This window comes from Peromyscus eremicus, chromosome 1, assembly GCF_949786415.1.
Source record: "Peromyscus eremicus chromosome 1, PerEre_H2_v1, whole genome shotgun sequence".
Taxonomy (NCBI): Eukaryota; Metazoa; Chordata; class Mammalia; order Rodentia; family Cricetidae; genus Peromyscus; species Peromyscus eremicus.
In genome coordinates, this window is record NC_081416.1 from 167,567,744 (window position 1) to 167,588,271 (window position 20,528).

At 50.2% G+C, this 20,528-nt stretch overlaps 2 protein-coding genes across 3 annotated transcripts; both read right to left on the reverse strand.

The window, feature by feature from the left end:
- Positions 1–426: 426 nt before the first annotated feature.
- Positions 427–5,071, reverse strand: Cd79a (CD79a molecule). Its single transcript, XM_059253519.1, has 5 exons — positions 4,697–5,071; positions 2,935–3,243; positions 2,598–2,716; positions 956–1,024; positions 427–834 (listed from the first exon to the last, which is right to left on the reverse strand). The coding sequence occupies exons 1-5, from the start codon at positions 4,767–4,769 to the stop codon at positions 721–723; spliced, it is 684 nt and encodes a 227-aa protein (XP_059109502.1). The 5' UTR covers positions 4,770–5,071; the 3' UTR covers positions 427–720.
- Positions 5,072–9,524: 4,453 nt separating this feature from the next.
- Rps19 (ribosomal protein S19) lies at positions 9,525–15,027 on the reverse strand. 2 transcript variants are annotated; one of them, XM_059253520.1, is made up of 6 exons: positions 14,940–15,027; positions 14,396–14,466; positions 14,028–14,128; positions 10,705–10,888; positions 10,201–10,255; positions 9,525–9,590 (listed from the first exon to the last, which is right to left on the reverse strand). In XM_059253520.1, exons 2-6 carry the CDS (start codon positions 14,464–14,466, stop codon positions 9,564–9,566), a joined length of 438 nt encoding a protein of 145 aa, XP_059109503.1. In that variant the 5' UTR covers positions 14,940–15,027; the 3' UTR covers positions 9,525–9,563. The 2 variants fall into 2 exon arrangements, with proteins under 2 accessions (XP_059109503.1, XP_059109504.1); XM_059253521.1 differs by lacking the exon at positions 14,940–15,027 and adding an exon at positions 14,737–14,833.
- Positions 15,028–20,528: the final 5,501 nt, after the last annotated feature.

Consider the following 20,528-nt stretch of genomic DNA (forward strand, 5'->3'; position numbering starts at 1 on the left):
TTGACAGAAACTCTGCACATCTGCCTATGCAAGTGAACCCAGGAGGGAATTAGGTCCCACGCCAGGAAATAATACCTTGTGTTTTCAGAGCTTAAATAAGCATAATAATTTGGTAACACCCCCTGCTGGTTCCCCTTGCTTAGGGACATAGGGAGGGTGAGGCCCCATAAAAGAGCTAAACCAGACCTTCAATTGGGGTGGGGACTTCCCCAAGAGACTTCCTGTTTCTTGGAGGGGTGGGAGGGAGCCAAGACTGGCTGTTTAGTCCCAGGTCTCAGAAGTGGGCAGGTGAGAACTTGGGTCCAGAATCCTAAGTCTGCGGGAGGAAGGGGACTTGTTTGGGCTTCCTGCTCCTGGTCCCTTGGCAATGTTGAGGAGCAGTCCTCCCGAGATCCATGACTCCTGCCAAGGGCTGCTTTGGGAAGGATTTATTAGCACTTAAGTGGCCATGACAGATCTGGGAGGAGGGGGTGACACTAACGAGGGCTGTAATCAGCTCCCCTAGAGGCAGCGATTAAGGGCTCATTACCCACTGGAGAGGGAACCCGGGACAGACTTGGGGAAGGGACAAGATTAGGTGGGAGAGTAGGGTGGGGCAGTATGGAGGCAAGGGTGAGACACTCCAGAGGGACAGAGCCTGGGGAAGGGGGACTCCAGGGGAAGAGCTACCAGGCAGGGATGGACAGACAGCACAGCAGGATGGGGGATGGGAAGGGTCAGTCATGGCTTCTCCAGCTGGACATCTCCAATGTTGAGACTGCCCACATCCTGGTAGGTGCCCTGGAGTCCCCTGGAGATGTCCTCATACATAGAGCAGTCATCAAGATTCAGTCCCTGCAGAGGACAGACAGTAGACATCAGTAGCCTGGCAGCTGGGGTCCCTGTTCCCAGTCAACCCCAGAGTGGGACCCACTGCAGACCTCCCTCTCCCCATGCAGCCCCATTCGATGCTCACCTCATAAAGATTTTCATCTTCATAGTCATCTGGAATGTCCACCCCAAACTTCTCATTCTGCCATCGTTTCTATAGGAGGTGAAGAGAGAGAGGGAGGTGAAGGGGTTTTCAGACCCTCTCACACTAGCAAGTGCTTTATCAGAAAGAAAAAGGAACACACCCAAGGCCATGTAGGGATCTTGACAGAGTCTATTCTCTGCTCCTCTCCTCTCCTCTCTTTCTTCTTATGGGCCTCAAACTTTGAACAATTTCCCTGCTTCACCGTCCACGTGGAGTGCTGGATGTGTTTGCAACTACATCCCACTAACTTTCTCAGGGTTTCTATCTATCTAGCATGAGCTGCTGGGAACTCACTATGTGGACCAGGCTGGCCTTGAACTCCCAGAGATCTGCCTGCCTCTGCCTTCTGAGTGCTGCTGGGATTAAACATGAGAGTAACACTACCATGCCGACTCTCTACTGTTCTCCAGTGATGACAGGTATAAGAGTAAGCTGGGCGTGGTGGTGACCATCTGGAATTCCAGTACTTGGCAAACTGAGGCAGGAAGGTTATGAATTCCAGACCGATATGATCTATATAGTGAGTTCCAACCCAGCCTGAACTGCATAGCAAGATCCCGTCTTAACCTCCCCACTAAAAATGAAGGAAAAAAAACTGGTGGCTGCATATGCCTGTAATTGCAGGGCTTGGAAGGGAGAGGGAAGAATCAGGCCAGCCATGGAAGTAACAGCAAGTCTGAGGCTAGCCTGGACCGAGATTTGTCTTTAAAAAAAGAAAAAGAAAGAAAGAAAGAAAGAAAGAAAGAAAGAAAGAAAGAAAGAAAGAAAGAAAGAAAGAAACTAGCCAGGCACTTCTTTAATCCCAGCACTCGGGAGGCAGAAGCAGGCAGATCTCTGTGAGTTCAAGGCCAGCCTGGTCTACAGAGCGAGTTCCAGGACAGCCAGAGCTGTTACACAGAGAAACTCTGTCTTGAAAAAAAAAAAAAAAAAAAAAAAGGAAAGAAAGTCTTAGGAGATGGCTAAGCTGGTAAATTTGTTGCCATGCAAACCTGAGGACATGAATTTGGTCTGGGGATCCAGAGAGGAAGAAGGAAGGGTTGAACGGACTCTGGAAAGTTGTTCTCCGACCTCCACACTCACATGTTCAAACTCTCACACACAATATACATATACACAATAAATAAGGGCAGGCATGGTGGCACACACCTTTAATTCCAACAGCAGAAAGTGAAAGGCAGAAATAGGCAGATCTCTGTGAGTTCAAGGCCAGCCAGGGATACATAGTGAAATCTTGTCAAAAAAAAAAAAAAAAAAAAAGGTGCCTTGTGGCCTAAGGAGAAGTAGGGGCTCCTCTGGGAGGACACTGGTCCCCTTCTTCCCTGGTCTTGGCTGTATTTGCAGGGGACTGCCCTTCTGGTGGGGCAGGAGGAAAGTGAGAAGGTTATCTAGAGAGGGCCATTGGGGACATACTGACACTCCTTGAGCTCAGTACCACTTAAAATCCTTTTGCTACATTGGGGGGTACTCTCAGTCTCCCAAACTTTGGAGGAGGAACCTCAGAATCTAGAGGACCAGCTGGCCACTGAGAGTCACAGTCCAGGCCAGCCCAGATGACTTGGGGGGTGTCACTCGGGGGACTTACCCTGAATAGCAGCAGTGTCCCTGGTACCACTGCACAGAATAGCAAGATGATCCCCTCAGCCGTGATGATGCGGTTCTTGGTGCCTTCCCCCATTTCCAGGAAGGGCCTAGGGACTGGCTCTGTGAAGATAGGGAGGGTACCATTCAGAGTTCCCAGATGCCCTCCTCTCCCAGCCCACCCCTTATGAGGTCAGGGAGCCCTGAAGCTACCATCCTGCAGGTAAGAACCTCTGTGCTGCTGGTTGCAGGTCCAGGAGGGAGGAACTGGCTCTGCTCCCAGGGAAGCAGTGTCCTGAATGGAAGAGGGAACCGGAGGGGCAGTGCCCCTTGCTACTTACTACGCACTCGGAGGTAGGTGCCACAGGAGAATTGTGGCACGCTGTTTTCTTCCACACGGCACCTGTACACGCCCCTGTGGCTCTCGTTTACGTTGGAGATGACCAACTCGCCTCTGGGCCCCTGGCCAGGACCCAGCGACACTGGGAGCGTAGGGTCACTGAACTGAAGAGTGTGGTTGGAGAGAAGGCTGTACCACCATGTGATATTAGGGTTGTTGCCATCATGTTCGCAGGTGAGGCGGGCTTCATCTCCCAAGTTCACTGTCACTGACGGTGGAACCTTTATCTTCAGGGCCTGGCATCCAGGGCCTGTGGGGAGATGAGAAGAGACAAGTGGGTCAAAGACTGGGAATGGCCCCGATTGCCCCAATCCTGAGCCCTTCAACCCAGCACTCTTGGAAGTGGAGTGGTCCTGATGGCAATGATAGATACCTAGCCGGGGCGGTAGTGGCGCACGCCTTTAATCCCAGGCGGATCTCTGTGAGTTCAAGGCCAGCCTGGGCTACAGAGTGAGATCCAGGAAAGGTGCAAAGCTACACAGAGAAACCCTGTCTCGAAAAACCAAAACCAAACCAAAACAACAACAACAAAAAGATAGCTATCTAGACAAAGAGAGTAGATGCTGGGAGAGACAGCCTGTGGCTTCTTGCCCCATTGCCCCTCTGCATTTTCCTGACACCAACAGTGCCCTGCTGCATAGAGAGCTCCCCAACCAGCTCAGAGACTCTCTCATGAAGGCCTTCCCATTGATCCCCATTCCTCCCAACCCTTAGGAACCCCCACTGGGCCTGGGGTGGGGGGCCCAGTTTAGACCCAGGGTGGGCAGGGCCCAGCATCGCCCAGCCTATTGGAAGAGGTGGTATTCCTGAAACCTCCCTGAATCTGTCCTTTCCCGGCCTTGGCTTGGCTTTTCTGCCTAGGCTGTTTCTCGCCTCTGTAATTTAAATGTGTCAATCTAGGGACCTGGACTGAGTTCGGTCTGGGGGCGGGGGCGGAGGCTCAGACGAGAGTGGACTGATGCCTATGGTGTCTATTCTGTGTTTATCTTGCAAGCCCCCGTTCTCAGCCTCCCCAGGACCCCACTGGCTTGTGGCCACTGCCCTGGACATTGCAGGAAAGAGGAAGGTCGGAAGTGAGAAAGTGAAGGTGGGGAAAGAAGCCCCGGCAACTTCGTAGTCACGGGCTTAAGACTCAGACAGCAGCGTCCAGTCTTTGTTCCCAGCGTCACTTGAGTGGATGACCTTCCCCTCTGAAAGCCTGGGTCAGTGTGGTCACACTTGGGTGGGGGAGGGGAATGGAGAGTCTGATGAGGCATGCCCTCCCTTCCCCTCCCCTCAGCCTGCCCTGACCTTCATTCACCACTTACCTCAGTTCCTCATTCTGACTTGTGGTTGTGTGTTGTGGGGCATGGTGGTCTTGGGCCTAACAGTGGACTTCTCTGAGCCTCCTCCAACCCAATCTTGATTCGGAAAGTTTCCCCTGGTTCCCTGCCCCTGCTCCTTTTCTTTCTGGGACAGGGTCTCAGTAAGTTGCCCAGGCTAGCCATGATAGAACTCAGTATGCAGCCCAGGCTGGCCTCAAACGCAATATGCCTCCCCACCACCGCCTCAATCTCCCGAGTTTTGGCATTACTTTAAGGGGTGTGCCGCTAGCTACGTATCACCCTGCCTGGCTTCCCTCTGCTTCTGGCTCCACTCTCCACCCCTTCTGTCAGCTGCACCACCCCTACCCTCACCCAGCACCTTCCCTTTGGCCATATTACCCAGGCAGGCTTCAGACAGGAAGAGGAGGAGGAGGAGAGGCAGGACTCCAAGGACTCCTAGACCCCCTGACATCTTCTCCCAGTGGGTTGGTTAGTCTGGGTTGCAGTAGCTCTGAGGTACCAGATTCCACCCCAAAATCCACCTCACTTCCTGTTCGGCCCCGACGGAGATGGGCTCCAGTGGCCTTTATTTGCCATGTGTTTCAGGCCCTGAGTGGAGAGGAACTGCCCTGCACCTGCACCCGCCGCAATTCCCTTGAGCCTTTAGTGCTTGGGTGGAGAAGGGGCTAGTTCAAGGCCTGCTTCATCGCCACTGAACCTGCGGAAGGATCCCGGCGAGGCAACGTTCAGGTGCCTGCTGCAGGCAGGTCCACATGCTACTCTTAGCTTTAGCTTCTGATCTCATTAACAACAGGCAAAACCTGTCAGCAAAACCCCATCAACCCTTCTTTTCTAACCCCACGGCTTTTCTCTCTCGTTTCCATTTTTGAAACAATGTTTCACATAGCTCAGACTGGCCTTGAATTCACTATGCAGGTGAAAAAAAAAATCATCTTTTGTTGTTGTTGTTCACTTATTGTCACCCTTGTTTTTTTTTCTAATTGATGAAGCTTTATTTAATGTATATGAGCGTTTTCTTGTATGTATGTATGTATGTATGTATGTATGTATGTATGTATGTATGTATGTGTACCATATGTGTGCCTGGTGCCTGCGGAGGCCGGAAGAGGGCTACAGATCCCATGGAAATGGAGTTGTGAGTTGCCATATGGGTGCTGGAAGGTGAACTTTGGTTCAGTTTGGTCAGTGCTCTTATCCACCGAGTCAGCTCTGCAGTCCCTGAAGATGTCCTTGAAGTCACAAGCCTCCTGCCTCTGCCTTCTTACAATCGCCATTACAGATGTGACCACCATGCGTGGCAAACTTTTCCTTTCCTGGTGTTGGGGATGAAACCCAGGGTCCCATGCATGCCAGGTGACTGCTCTGCCACTGAACTACACCCCAGCCTTGGAGTTCTTTTATATCTTCTCCTCAACAGGGCAAAGTAGACCATCCTCTGCTTTACAGAGGAGGAAGCTGAGGCTCAGGGAGGGAAGCAACCACTTGCCCGGTGCTATACAGTCTATGGTGGACTCAGCTGAGGGGGTGCTGGCTCATGCCTGCAATCCCAGCATTTGAGAGGCTGAAATAGGAGAATGATGAATCAAGAGGCTAGCCTGTGCTACATAAGAAACAGGCAGACGGGGGTGTGTGACAGGGAGCTCACTGGCCAGCCAGTTTAGTCAGTATATTGAGCTCTGGGTGATCCTGTTTTTGTTTTAAAGGTGAGGGACTGGATGGCTCTGACTCAGACAAAACAAAATAAATCAAAGTAACAACAAAAGGGAGGCAGAGGCATGAGGATTGTTAAGAGTTCCAGGTCAGTCAGAGTTTTACAAGACCCTGTCCCAAACAAACAAACAAACCCCAAAATAGGGGCAGGAGAGATGGCTCAGCTGTTTAAGAGCACATTCTTTTTTTTTTTGGTTTTTCGAGACAGGGTTTCTCTGTGTAGCTTTGCGCCTTTCCTGGAACTCACTTGGTAGTCCAGGCTGGCCTCGAACTCACAGAGATCCGCCTGGCTCTGCCTCCCGAGTGCTGGGATTAAAGGCGTGCGCCACCACCGCCCGGCTTAAGAGCACATTCTTGTAGAGGACCTGAGTTCCATCCCACACTCACATGTGGTGGGTTCCAACTGTTTTTAACTCCAGTTTCAGAGGATTCAGCACTCTCTTCTGAAGTACATGGGCTCATGCACACATATAGTGCACTTGCGTGTGTGCACCCCCCCCCCCTCCGCCGCCCACATTACTTCCCCAAATAGACAAATAATTTTAGCTGGGTGGTTGGACACGCCTTTAATCCTAGCATTTGGGAGGCAGAGGCAGGTGAATCTCTAAGTTTGAGGCCAGCCTGGTCTACAAAGTGAGTTCCAGTAGAGAAACCTGGTCTTGAAAAATCAAAACCAACCAACCAACCAAACCAAGCAAAAACAAAAAGAGAAAAAAAGAAAAAGAATTTGGAAGAGGCTGAGGGGGTAGCTGGAGTAGTATAGCACTTAGTAGCTCTGGTGAGGCCCCAAGTGCAATTCTTAGGACATCAACAAAACAAAAACCACATTCATTGCAGGATATTTTTTGGTATAAACAAATTGTGAAACAATGCCAAGGTACATTTGCAGGAGAAAAGACATGCCATAGTACAATAGGGCAGCTGAATGCCATAGAGCTGGGGTCGAGACAGTGTCAGAAATAGGGAGGAGAAAAAACCTGGTGTAGATGATGGAGTTGACTTGTCTCCCAGAGGCAAAATGAGACTGTTTGGGGACAAATGCCTGTGGTAGAGGTGAAATGTGTACACCCTTGACTCTCACATCCTGGGGAAGAGGAGGACAAGGGCTGGGGAAGGACACAGCTTTGCCCACCTTTTTAACAAAAAGCTTTGCTGGGCGTGGTGACACACACAGACAGATCTCTGAGTTCAAGGTCAGCCTGGTCTACAGAGTTCCAGGACAGTCAGGGCTGCTACACAGAGAGACTCTCAAAACAAACCAAAAGTTTCATTTTATATGCCTGGGTGTTTTGTCTCCATGTATGTTGTCAATCCCCGGGAAACTGGATGGCTGTAAACTGCCATATTGAACCAGGGCCCTCTGTTAGAGCAGCCAGTGTTATCAGCTCAGTCCCACCCCCCCACCCTCCCAGGGTTTATCTGTGTAGTTTTGGAGCCTGTCCTGGATCTTGCTCTGTAGACCCCCCAGACAGGGTTTATCTGTGTAGTTTTGGAGCCTGTCCTGGATCTTGCTCTGTAGACCAGGCTGGCCTCGAACTCACAGAGATCCACCTGGCTCTGCCTCCTGAGTGCTGGGATTAAAGGCATGCACCACTACCCTGCTGTTACTGTTTTGTGTGCAGGTGTGTGTCTTGCATGTGGACATGTGCTCTGAGTATAGGTAGGTGCCCCTGAGGCCAGAGGCATTGGATCCCCTAGAGCTGGAGTTACCAGTTGTGAACCACCTGACATGGATGCTGGGTCTTCAGCAAGGCTGCTTTGAATACTGTTTTGTGTAGCAGGAATCTTAACAGTTCTTATTAATAAAATCAAACCTGAGGCAAGTTATTGGGGTGAATGCAGGAAGATCAGAGAAGCAGAACAAGCCACAGCTTCTTCACCTTGACAGCTCCTCAGCTGATCCTGTTTCCTCAGATTGGAAGCTTCTGTGTCCTCATCCCAATGGCTCTCAGTTGAACTGCTGTTTGAAAGCCTGAAGCTTAACCAGCTAAAAGCTTCTAGTTTCTGGTCTTCACACCTTATATACCTTTCTGCTTTCTGCCATCACTCTCTGGGATTAAAGGCGTGAGTCACCATGCCTGGCTGTTTCCAATGTGGCCTTGAACTCACAGAGATCCAGAGGGACTTATACCTCTGGAGTGCTAGGATTAAAGGAGTGCCACCATTTTCTAGACTTTGTATCTAGTGGCTGTTCTGTCTCTGACCCCAGATAAGTTTATTAGGGTGCACGATATTTTGGGGAGCACAATATCACATTTTTGCATGCCTGAAATATTTCATAATTTAAAAACAGGTCAAGTGGCCAGACTTATTGGTGTACTGTAATCCCAGCACTCTGAAGGTGGAGGAAGGGGGTCAGGAGTCCTATGTCATTTTGGGTTACAAAGGTCTAAAAAATAAAACTATCATTTGGGCTTCAAGAACCAGAGCTCCTTTGAGCCTGTTCCTCCCACTGTTATGTAGGTCCGACCATGTTATAAGCTTGGTGCTAAGAAAAAGCACACTCAGCAGTTCTTATAATTCTCCACAGCAGGCCACCTCCCCAGTGTTGCTAGGTGCCTGCTTTTAGAGGACAGGACAACTGGTCTTCATCCCAAGTTCCTACTCATGGCTTCTCAGAATGAGCTAGAATTCATTTTTTCAGCAGTGGCTAGTGGCTGCCCCCCAGTGGCTAAACTGAAGCTGTGGCCAGGTAGCTTATTCACACTTGTAGTGGAGCCATCATGACACCCAGGCCAAATAAATTCTTCACTGGGCCACAGAATTGGACAGGGCTAGTTCAGCCTTTGTAATAGCTCGGGCTTGAGGTGGACTGCATGGGCTAACACAAGCCACACAGTCCTCAAAGCCTCAGAATACCCAGTGACCTGCCCCTTCAAATGCTGCAAGATACCCACTTCAAGACGCTTGATGGGCACAGAAAATACAAACTGCATGGCATGCATGAGGGGCGCCACTCATTTCTCACTAGCCTCTTATAGTAAGAGCCTTTAACAAGGGCTCTGCTGGAAGTCACAGTTCCACCTGGCATGTTGCAGAATGTTACAGATGGAGGAGTAATGAAGGCATGAAACTGCAATCTAACACCTGGGAAGCCACCAGGGACAATTGAGCTAGGCTGGACTTCTGAAGAGTATAGGCACAACATAAGTAACTGTAGTTACTTGGTTACACCGGGCAGTTAAATCTGCTCAACCACCACATGGGGGCACTCCACAACATACACCATGATATCTGGCCGAGATAGCAGCACCCACCTTCCATCTTTAGCTCGTGGATGGTAGACTCACTGTTAGGGGAAGGGAAAGTCATTCCCCAACTATGCTGCCTTCTCAAAATCTGAAATTTCCCCTTTCTGGGAACTGTATCATAGATAGGATGTGTGCCTGGCACACCTGCAGCCCAACACTACCATCAGCTAACACCAGTTCTACGGGTGTCATGGGATATCCAGGGAAACCCTGGCTTGAAAAACAAAAGCAGACCCAGACCAGGATTATGAATGAGGCAATTTATTAACCCAGCATCCTTTGTTCTAATGCTTCTTGTTGGCAGCTGCCACCTGTGAGAAGAGAGAGGATCAGTGAGGGCTCTCAAGGCTTTGATGTGCTCACTGCCCAGATACAGTCACACCCTCGTCCATTATTGTGGACACATCAGCGTCAATGTTTGCGTCAGGCCCTCCACCAAGACCCTAAGTTCAAAGCTGGTCTTCTAAGACCCTTAGCAGGTAAGAGTCTGTAGTACAGAGAACATTAGGCACCAAGCGCCTGGTCAGGCCCCAGGAGCTTCTGTTTATACTGTTTACTCCTGCTTTTTAGGGTGAGAGACCACTTGACCCCAAAGGTAGTGGGAATGAAGTCACTCTACACTGTCTGGGCCTGAACCAGCCTACCACACCATCTCCACCTCTCCTAAACTGCTGCACCTGGTGCCCAGTAAGTATGAGCCACTAGAATTCCTAACCAAGGTCATCTCTATGGGGGTAGGGGGGAACACAGGTCTAAGTTCAAACCACCTTGGGCTATGCTGTCTATTCCAGTACCCATATTTCCAAACAGCTGCAGTAGACCTAATTCTCTTTTTCTCTCCTGTCCCAGTGTGACCTTCTCTGGTCCCTCCCCTCCTCAGGCAGTGCCCCAACTGAAGTAAGGAGCTTGTGCATGCCTCACCTGTCCGGCAATTCTGTCCAGATCTCTCTGTCCCTGAGGTGTTAGCTTGCGGCCCCTGTGCAAAGGGGGAAAAAAAAAAAGAAAAAGAAAAAGAAATCAGTCCTTGGATGAGCAGTCTCTGCCTCCTTGGGGAGGACAGAAGCAAGCACAGCACCAAGATGGAACCACATTCTGCCTGCCAAGCCCCACTCATGTACAAGCCAGCTGCATCCTAAGGAACTGAGGGCAGGAGTGGGAGACCCCTGGGAGCTGACGGGGTGTCGTTTGTGCAAGCATTAGATCAAAAGCCCCGAAAAATCAATTGGGAAAAGTTAACGAGCAGGCTAATGAAAGCAGACAGTCGCTAAATTACCTTCCCAGAGCCAGAAGTCAGCCAGAGGCCTGAGTTACCCTTACCATCTGCCTTCTGAAGGCCCTGTACCTCCATTTGTAGGGAGGCCCAACAGCTTCACCGTAAGTCACCAATGGACAATGACCACCCTGACCAGCCACAACCCTGCATACCCATCTTGGTCCTTTTCCACCATTTTCAGCCCCTCTAGGGCTTGGAGGACGCGGCGGGCCACACTCTTGGAGCCTCTGCTGAAGTGGCTGGGCCTGACACCGTTTCTCTGCCGTCCTCCGTAGATCTTGGTCATGGAGCCAACCCCAGCACCACCTCGGAGGTACAGGTGCCGTGCTGTGGAAGCTGGGGGTGGGGCAAGAGGGAGCCTTAGGACCATCTTTCCATATTCACTGTGTGAAATGAGGCAACTTCTCACCATTACAGGGGAAACAGAGAGCATGCACCACAACTGGGGCTCGACACCCTGGTTCCTTGCCCCTCCCCTGTAACTCTCCCAAGGTTGACTGGCAAGCCTCACCAAGTGTGACCATTTCCACATGCCTGAGGAAGGACAGCGGAGAAGGAACCGACTGTTCTACAGCACAGCTTAGCCCTGGAGAAGGCCAGGTAAAGATTTGGCAAGGCAGCCACTTTCTGTAGTGGGTACCTCAAACTTGGAACGTGCATGAGCTCAGCCATGGATACAGGAGTACTGCTCCTGGGGGGAGCTTCCTGGCCTGGCAAACCTCGAAGGCTATGCCCCAAGGTGCTGAGCTGGTTCTGTCTGTCATCCTCTGCACCATGTACTCTCCCTCCCTCACATTCAAGCAATAAATAAAACAGCCTCAAGAGCGGCACAGTGCCGGGGCACCAGGCAATTCGATGGCCCCACAGACTCAGCCCACGTACTACCACCGAGTCCCACGCCATTTAGGCAAGTAGGGACTTGGCCCACCATATGGCTGCCCGGCTAAGAAACACAGGGATGTCTTCACCCCTAAAGCAAAAACCAGGCAGCCATCTTGAATTGGCCCAGATGCCACCTCTCTTCTGGCTCTCAAGAGCCACTAGGCCAAGGAGAAATTCATTTTAGTGACTCCTGTACCACGACCCAGTGAGTGGGCTCCCCTGATCTGCCCACCCACCTTGCTCCCTCAGCCTGCCTCTAGCCTAGGTTTTTTTTTAAGCCACAGTCCCACACCCATCATGAATGACAGACTCATTTTTGTGTCATTTCCCATCTTCTTGCAACCTTTAAGACCAACTCAAATGCCCCACAGCCACTACTCTACTTCCAACGCCAGAACTTTTCTGTGCTGAGTAATCTGTTCTTCCTTAGGGCAGGGGACCTTGGTTTCACTAGGCTGGGATCAGGGATCACTATCAGTCCGGACACAGCTGGTGCTTGAATCTCGGCACAGCACCCCAGCATGGCTATGGAGTCCCCCAGTATCTGTCCAACAGTACCAAAGGAAAGCCACTGCCTCAGCTGCAAGCACAGTGACCAGGCAGGGAAGGAATCGCAACAAAGCTCACCAGCTCCTGTAATGGGGTTAACAGTCCTTGTCAGCAGCACATTAAAAACCATCTCGTGGACAACCACCTGTCAGCTAATTACAAGGGACTGCCTGCCATCCCAGAGCTTGTGTGCATTCCTTTTCTGGGTTTAAGAAAGGACTATTATTTTTATTTATTCTTTTTCACTCTCTTCCTCAATGAGACCTGGGCTCTAGCACATCCCCTACACCCACCAGGTAGGGGTTTCTCTGTGTAACTAACTCTAGAACGTCTAGATAAAACTTTAGGCAAATCCATAAAATTGTTGCTGAATTTCAGAGTCAATGAGACAGGGCTTTGGCCCTGAATGTGTTCTCGCCACCCTAAGAGCTGCGCTTAGGAGGGGCTGGCGCCCTTCATGAGGCACTGCAGCTTAGCAGCAACTGAAGAACCTGTGCTAAGTGCAGGTGGCCCCGTCTTGTCTTGACCAATGGCGTCAAAGGGTTGGATGAGGAATCTGACATTTTCCACCCTGACCCTTCTAGGAAAAAGTGCTCTCCTAGCCCCAATTCACCCTGACACTGAAGAGCCAATGGAGGCTTCTTCCTATCAATGCCCCACTGTGCTCTTCTGTTTTTAAATCACTACCTGGGACCCCCGTGCCCACAGGCCTCCCCATACCAACCTAGGAGTGCCCTACCTTTTGCCACAGAGCCTTTCCTCAGCTCCCAAGACAAACATGAGCCTGCTACCTCATTGCACTCTAGCCCCAAATGCAAGTGTAAGTGTTAGGATTACAAGTACATGCCACCAGACCCAGTCCCAAACTCAAGAGCCATCTGGCTTGATTCCATTCATTGCTAACCTCTTCCCACCTTTAGGGTTGGGCTGCAGCCCAGAGTGCTTGCCTAGCACACAGAGCACTGAATTCAACCCTCAGCACTTGGGAGGCAGAAACCAGATTGGCCTACTTAACCAATTGCTGGCCAAACAGGGAGCACATCCCGAGACCATTTCCAAATACAAACCAGCAGTGACAAAGGTCGTAGATTCACATCACTAGCTTATGGACCCTATACACGCAGGACTTCCCTAATACCAACTGTGAAAAAGAGACAACCAACTCTGTCTGGGAGGCACAGAATACACAGCATGTATTAATCACTCTACCCAGAGAAAATTAATCTTTCTTGCAATTCTAAATCCAAGCTGCCCCAACCTATCACCTGGAGCACTGTCCATGACTGTGCACTTGCTTCTGAGAAAGGGGAAGGGTCTATCTCAGCTAGGCCTCACCACAGCTGTAGCCGGGGAAGCCACCTTCCCTACATGACCCTCATCCTTAAAAAAATGCGCTGGCAGGTGGATGCACCAACCTTTTCCCACACTGTGGAATTGACCTTTTGGTTTTCAGAGGCTGTGATGAGTCATGATGGTCCCTGTGCCCATGCCAAAGCCTGAAACAAAGTGGATCCCATGGACATTTGACTTAATAAACTTTAATAATATAAACTTATAAACTGCTTCATTATTCTCAAGTGACGAGCAACCTGTACAAGGGTTTCCCATGACCTGGTGAGTTCTCAGGTCAGTTGGGGTCCCTTAGCATAGGCCTGTATGGGAGCTGCAACCTTGGCACAACCCAGCACTGATCCCACCCAGCAGTCAAGTCTACAGAGGCTTACAGAACTCCAAAACATCCAAACAGGATCCATACCTCCAGAGGGACACTGAAAAGTTTTTGGGTACTGGGAGCCGTAAGTTTCCTTTTAGAACAAGGAGCGGCATTCCCAACTTGCCAATCATTCAGTCAAAAATGACTTGATAGAGATTTGAATTTAAATGCTACACCACGGACACTGTTAGACTCTCAAGCAAGCACCTATAAGTAAAATATTAAGTTTTTTGTTCCCAGGCTTCCTTTCACGTTCAAAGGTAGTTATTAGAACAGCTGGGGATAGGGTCACCCAGCTCCCCATTCCCAGCCAAAGGCCCCAGTCCTCACCAGCTCGTGTGTAGAACCAGTTCTCATCATAGGGGGCAAGCTCTTTATGCTTGGCCAGCTTGACTGTGTCCACCCATTCGGGGACTTTCAGCTTCCCGGACCTGAGACCAAGAGAATGGAGAAAGAACACACTTCAGAAATTTCCGTAAACCACTTCAGATCCCTCAGCCATTCCCCCTTAACAGAACAAAGTCGGAAGAAGCAGGATGGATGCTAGCGTATGAACGAACAGGCTAAAACGGAAACAAGGCCATTCTAGGCCTAATTCAGAAAAGGCCCCAACAAGTGGCAATCCAGACTAACCACACATTGAGGGCAGAGCTTACGGGGTGGGGGTCGGAGAGTCAGGCCTCCGTCCTAACACTTACTTTTTGAGGAAGGCTGCCAGAGCTCTGACGAACTCCTGCTGGTTAACGTCTTTTACAGTAACTCCAGGCATCTGTGAGAAAAGGACAAGCATGTCAATACGGGGCTTGGTGCAAAACACGGCCGCGGGTCCAGGTCAACACCCACCCTGCTACTCTCCCATCCAAACTGAAGCCCCAACATCCTCCCAGCCTCATTTCCCTTCAACTGCAGACCAGCTCTAGGTCCAACAGGTTCCTGGGTGCCTATGGCATGCGGATCACAGCAACCTGGCGTGGTGACGGCGCGGGAGACTCCTCCATACCCCTCTCCCGCAGCCCACGTTCCCGGGCGCTCCACTCACCCCTCTGCTGCCCACCTAACCCTTTGAGCTCCCGGATTTGTGGCCATCAGGCATGTCTGGGCCTGCCGCTCGCACGTGGCCGCGGCTCCAGGGGGCGGAGCGACCCCGCGCCGGGCTTCCTGCGGTCCCCGGCACGAGCTCTTGGGGCCAGACCGTCCGGCCCCGCGGCCCCGCGCACAGCCGGCCCCAGAGCCCTCGCTTACCGTGCGGCCTCCGCGCTGCCAGCCAGGGGAAAGGGAACGACGGGGTTTCCCGGGCGCACAAGTCGGGCGTCCAGTCTCGCGAGAGTTCGGAGTGCTCGCGAGAGTGGCTAGACCAGAGGTTCCCGCCTCTCTGAGGGCGAATATGGCTTCGTCTCCACCTAAAATGGGCGGGCCTGTAAAAGGAAGGGGTGGAGAAGCCAAGAGAAGGGGCAGGGGATGAGAGGAAGGGGTCTGTTTCCTCTTTCCGTTTCCTTGGGCGTGTTGCGAGACCTGAGAGAGCGGGGGTGGGGGTGGGGGTGGGGGTGGGGGAACTTGGCTTCGTTTGAGCCTTGTGTGCCTGGCGGGAACTGGAGTGGCGGAAACTATTGAGGGCGGAAGGAAAGCGGGCTTCAGCGCGAGACCGTGTTTCCTCGCGAAGTGGTTTTTCCTGGCCGGAAGTGGGAGTAGTAAGGGCGGAACCAAGACGGGAAACCTAGGAAAAGGGCAAGGATGACATGTGGCCGCCGCCACCTTTTGTTCTAGCACCAGTATTCGCGAGTCCAGGACTACACGGAAGCCCCACCCTTCTTTGGGCGGAAATTGCTTCAGCTCGTTTGACGCTAGCGGAGTGGAACTAAGGCGTTGGAAGCGGGGAGGAGATTAGGGCAGGGACAACGAGGCAGAGGCGGGACCTTGGTGGAGGTTCAGCTCTGCCATCTAGTGCTGAAGACTGTTTGCTTAGCCCCTGGTCTCGCCTCATTTGCCTCTTAAAAGTCACCATCCAAGCTGACCTGTGTAATTTTATTTATTTATTTATTATTTATTTACTATCTTTTTATTTATTTATTTATCTATCTATCATCTATCTATCTATCTATCTATTTATTTATTTATTTATTTATTTATTTATTTATTTATGTATTTATTTTGTTTTGAGGCAGGGTCTCATTATTTAGCCAAGTCTGGCCTAGAACTTTGCTTCATGCTACATTCCTGTAGCATGCCTGGCTCTGAGTTTGGTCCTCGGCACTATCTCCTTCCCCCCTTAATGCGCGCGCATAAAATGTTTGAATGTTTGAAGTTGTGGTACATCCAGACGACTAAATGTTATTCAAGATAAAAAAGGAATGAGGGACAGTGAGATGTCTCAGAAGATCCAAGTGCTTGTCATGGAAGCCTGATGACCTGAGTTTGATTCCCAGAGCCCATGGTGGAAAAAAAGAGAACCAGCTACAGAAATTTGTCCTCTGACTTCCACAGAGTCATCCAAGGACACACGTATGTTCACATATCGCACGTGCTCCTGCACACCTGCCCTATACACACACTAATACAATTTAAAATTTAGAAAAAAATATTTAAAAGAAATGAGTTATCAATACTTAAAAAGTCAAGCCAGTTTGAGGGGCTGGAGAGACAGACGGCTCAGCTCTTTCAGAGGACCTGAGTTCAGTTCCCAGCATCCATACTGGGTGGCTCACAATTGCCTGTAATTCCATCTGCAGAGAATGAGATGTCCTCTTCTGGCTTCCTCAGGTACCTGCACATATGTGCATGTGCGCATACATACACATAATTAAAAGTGAAAAAATAATATTAAAACACCAAAATGGGCTGGGCATAGTGAAGCACATCTATAGTCCTAACACTCAGGAGGCAGTTTGAGGCCAGACTGGTTTACATAGTGAGTTCTAAGCCAGCCAAACATAAGGAGACTTTGCATCAAAACCCCTTGACCAAAACCACATCAATACAAGCATCACCTACAAGATTAGTAAAGTGCACTTCTGGGAGTGTCTGTGAGGGCTTTCCCATAGTTGGAGTGTGAGGACTCTGACTTATCAATCCCTTGATGGATTCGTAATAGGAGGTCACTGGTGAGAGGTGGGAGATGGGCATTGTTGGAGAAATGACGCAACTGGGACTCCATCTTGCTTGGGGCCTCTTCCCATTCCCCCCACCCCCTTCCTGTTTAGAGTGAAGTCCCACGGCAGGACACACCCAGCACAACAGTGATTTGCCCAAGAGCATGGAGCCATGTGACAATAAACTAATACCCCTCCAAACTGAGGGGAGAAAAAGATCCTTAAGTTGTTTCGATCTGGTATTTGGTCACAGTGACAAGGAAGCTCAGTGTATCCATCCATGTGGGTTCATCAGTTGTCACAGATGTGTGACTTTGGTGTAGGGTAGATAGAGGGAGAGACTGTGTGAGGGGTTTCTATGGAAACTTTTTTTTTCCCATTAATTTTCCAGGTCAGCATACATAGCAATGAGCCCATCGTGGCATTTCCATGCATCTGTGCCACTTTACACTGTTCTCATTCATTTCCCCTTGCCACTTACTGCTCCCATTGGATCCCTCCTCCAGCCAGTGAGTACACACTCTGTGTTCCTGTGTCATGGAACCCGTTGCCATACATCCGACCTCCTTTAGAGTTCTTCCTCTCCCAGGCTGGTCTCAAATTTTCTAGATAGTCAAGGATGACCTCAAACTTCTGATGTTCCTGCCTCCACCTCCTGGTGCTAGGATTCAAGGATGTACTGCCACACCTGGTTTATGGAGTATTGGGGATCAAACCCAGGGTCATCATGAATGCTAGACATACGGGTGTTTTGTCTACAAGTATGTCTGTATACTACATGTGTGCCTGGTGTCCATAGAGGCCAGAAGAGGTGTTAAATCTCCTGGACCTGGAGTTGACAGTTGTAAGCGGCCATGTGGGTGCTGGGACTCAAACACAGTCCTCTGGAAAAGCAGCCAATGCTCTTCACCACTGAGCTATCTCTCCAGTCCTTGAATCCTCTGTCTAATGTGTAGTTGGCAAAAATATTTTTTCACATTCTGTAGGCCATTCCCCGACCTCCACCCCTAGGGATTGGAAACCTTACTTTCTGTAAAACTGAGAGTAAGCAGAATAAAAAAGAACGGCTGAGGGCAGGAAGCTGTTGCTTTTATGGTGTTAAAATGTTGGCAGTGGGCCGGGCGGTGGTGGCGCACGCCTTTAATCCCAGCACTCGGGAGGCAGAGCCAGGTGGATCTCTGTGAGTTCGAGGCCAGCCTGGGCTACCAAGTGAGTTCCAGGAAAAGGCGCAAAGCTACACAGAGAAACCCTGTCTCGAAAAACCAAAAAAAAAAAAAAAATGTTGGCAGTGGAGTGCACTAACTTAGTAGGGAACAAAATTCCTAAGGGATTGGACAGAACCTGTTTACTTAGTCATTCATTCTGAGTCCCCCAGAGAGAAAGCACACAAGGATAGGCCTGCTCTCTTTGAATAATTATTCCAGGGATTGGGGACACAGATTGACACTAGCATAGCTTAGCGTGATCAAGTCTGTACCTCCAAGGAACATAAAGGCCTGAAGAGCTTAACACAGATATGGAGTGGGATAAAAGGATAGATCTTGCTTTTGGGAAAAGCTCCAGATCCCATGAGGGTCTACATAGGGTATGATTACCTGCTATGATCCCAGAGATGTGCCTCACAGAGATCTGCCTCTGCCTCCAGAGTACGGGGATTAAAGTCTTCTCTGTTCTTAAGGCCGACCTCTACAGATTCACAGCACTCCCTCAGGGACCATTTGGGGGTCTACATGACTTGAAAGATTAGTTTGCTAGCTGATGGTGTGAAAAGCCTTGCTAAGTCCGGCATTGAGAAGAGATGGGCTTCAGAAAAGTGAGCAGAGCCTCTTCTCTGCTCACTTCCCTGACATTTATTTATTTATCTATTTATTTATTTATTTAAAAGTTGCATGCTCAGCTAACTGCTGAGTTACACTAGCATAACTAGCCTCTTTTTCTTTTAACTAATTAGTTAATGGATGTGTGTGTATGGGTGTGTGCATGCAACAGAGTGTGGAGGTCAGAGGATACCGCCCCGGAGTTGTTCTCACCTACCTTCAGGTGGGTCCTGGGGTCCTTGGGCAGAGTGGCTGGTGAGCCCTGCGAGCCTTGTCACTTCCCTTTGCTATGCCTTTTTCTTTGATCTGTTTTTGCTGTGTGACCTTGGAACACTGGGGACCCTGGATCAGCCCAGAGCAGCAGAGTCTTAGCTGAGCTGCATTTGCAGTGCTTCTCTCCCTCTCCGTGACTATGCGGGCTCAGTCATCTGTCACTGGAAGAGCACAGCACTGCTAGTGAGGCGTAAAGGGCAATCGTATATCTAAGTTATAACTAAGGAGGGACAAAATGGTGTGAGGCTGGCTGTAGTCTTTTGGTCTCTTACAGTGCCCCCTGATTAGGGTTGCAGATTCATTATTCTGTAATCTGCTGTGGAGTAGGAATAGCCCACCTTCTCAAGGCCTGGGATTAAGAGAACAAGGTGCTGTTGGGTTCCACCATCATTTACCATCTTGAGTAAAAAGAGGGATGCAGGTAATACCAGGAGAACAGTCAGTTGTCAGGTATGTTGCTGAACTCTGATTGCCCCCACCCCCAGCAGGAAGGATGGGCTCCCCAGGTCTTCCTTTTTTTTTTTTTTTGGTTTTTTCGAGACAGGGTTTCTCTGTGTAGCTTTGTGTCTTTCCTGGAACTCACTTGGTAGCCCAGGCTGGCCTCGAACTCACAGAGATCCGCCTGGCTCTGCCTCCTGAGTGCTGGGATTAAAGGCGTGTGCCACCACCGCCCAGCTTCCCCAGGTCTTCCTAGTACTGCAATAGCTCACCAGGTGTCCTGTTTGCAATGACTCAAAGAGGATGCCACAGCAGAGGACTAACAAATGTATGCTCTATTATTAGCTGGGCCTGGTGGCTCATAAGAACCTGTAATTCCAGCACTCAGTAAGCTGGTGTAAGAAGAGTCCCACCACTTTGAGGCTAGCCTGGGTGCAGCGGTTAAGCACATTGGTTGCAGTTCTTAAGAGGACCGGGGTTCAATTCCTAGCACCCACATGGCAGCTCACCGCCAACTGTAATTCCAGTTTCAGAAGAACAGACGCACTCTTCTGGCCCCCCCTGGGCAGTGCACAGACATAAATGCAGGCGAAAGACCCTTGCACATAAACAAGAAAAAAACCCGTCTTTAAAAAGTTGGACTGTGAGTCAGGTGTGATGCTACACATCTTAATCCCAGCACTTGGGATGCAGAGGCAGGTGGATCTCTGAGATCAAGGCCAGCCTGGTCTATAGAGTGGGTTTCAGGACCGCTACACAGAGAAACCCTGTCTTGAAAAACAAACAAACAAAAAAATTGAACTGTGTTTTATATTGTGATATTAACATGAGATCTTGGGGATAAGCAAGAAAGAAAATTGTTAAACAGTGGCGCGCGCGCGGGCACACACATGCAAGGGGTCAATTGTACTGGTTAGTTTGCCAACTTGACAAAAACTGGAATCATCAATTCAGGAAATGCCCCCGTCAGGCTGGCCTGCAGGTCTTGATTAATGATTGAAGTGGGAGGGGCTGGCCTACTGTGTGTGGTACCAACCCTGGGTAGGTGGCCCTAAGACGTAAGAAAGCAGGCTGAGAAAATTGTGATGGACAAGTCAGTGAGCAGGGCCCACCATAGCCTCTGCTTCAGTTCCTGCCATGACGTCCTTTAGTGGCTGTGGTTAGGACACGTCAGTCAAATAGCCCCTCTCCTCCCCAAGTTGCTTTGGTCATGGTGT

Excerpts from the sequence above, each read along its gene's own strand:
- Cd79a (XM_059253519.1), bottom strand. The coding sequence starts at position 4,769 with ATGTCAGGGGGTCTAGGAGTCCTTGGAGTCCTGCCTCTCCTCCTCCTC. Across the intron at positions 2,717-2,934 it reads CACCTACCTCCGAGTGCGTA|AGCCAGTCCCTAGGCCCTTC; the intron begins GTAAGTAGCAAG and ends CTATCTTCACAG. Across the intron at positions 1,025-2,597 it reads GGACACTGCTGCTATTCAGG|AAACGATGGCAGAATGAGAA; the intron begins GTAAGTCCCCCG and ends CACCTCCTATAG.
- Rps19 (XM_059253520.1), bottom strand. The coding sequence starts at position 14,466 with ATGCCTGGAGTTACTGTAAAAGACGTTAACCAGCAGGAGTTCGTCAGA. Across the intron at positions 10,889-14,027 it reads CTGGTTCTACACACGAGCTG|CTTCCACAGCACGGCACCTG; the intron begins GTGAGGACTGGG and ends CCCCACCCCCAG. Across the intron at positions 10,256-10,704 it reads GTGGAAAAGGACCAAGATGG|GGGCCGCAAGCTAACACCTC; the intron begins GTATGCAGGGTT and ends CCCTTTGCACAG.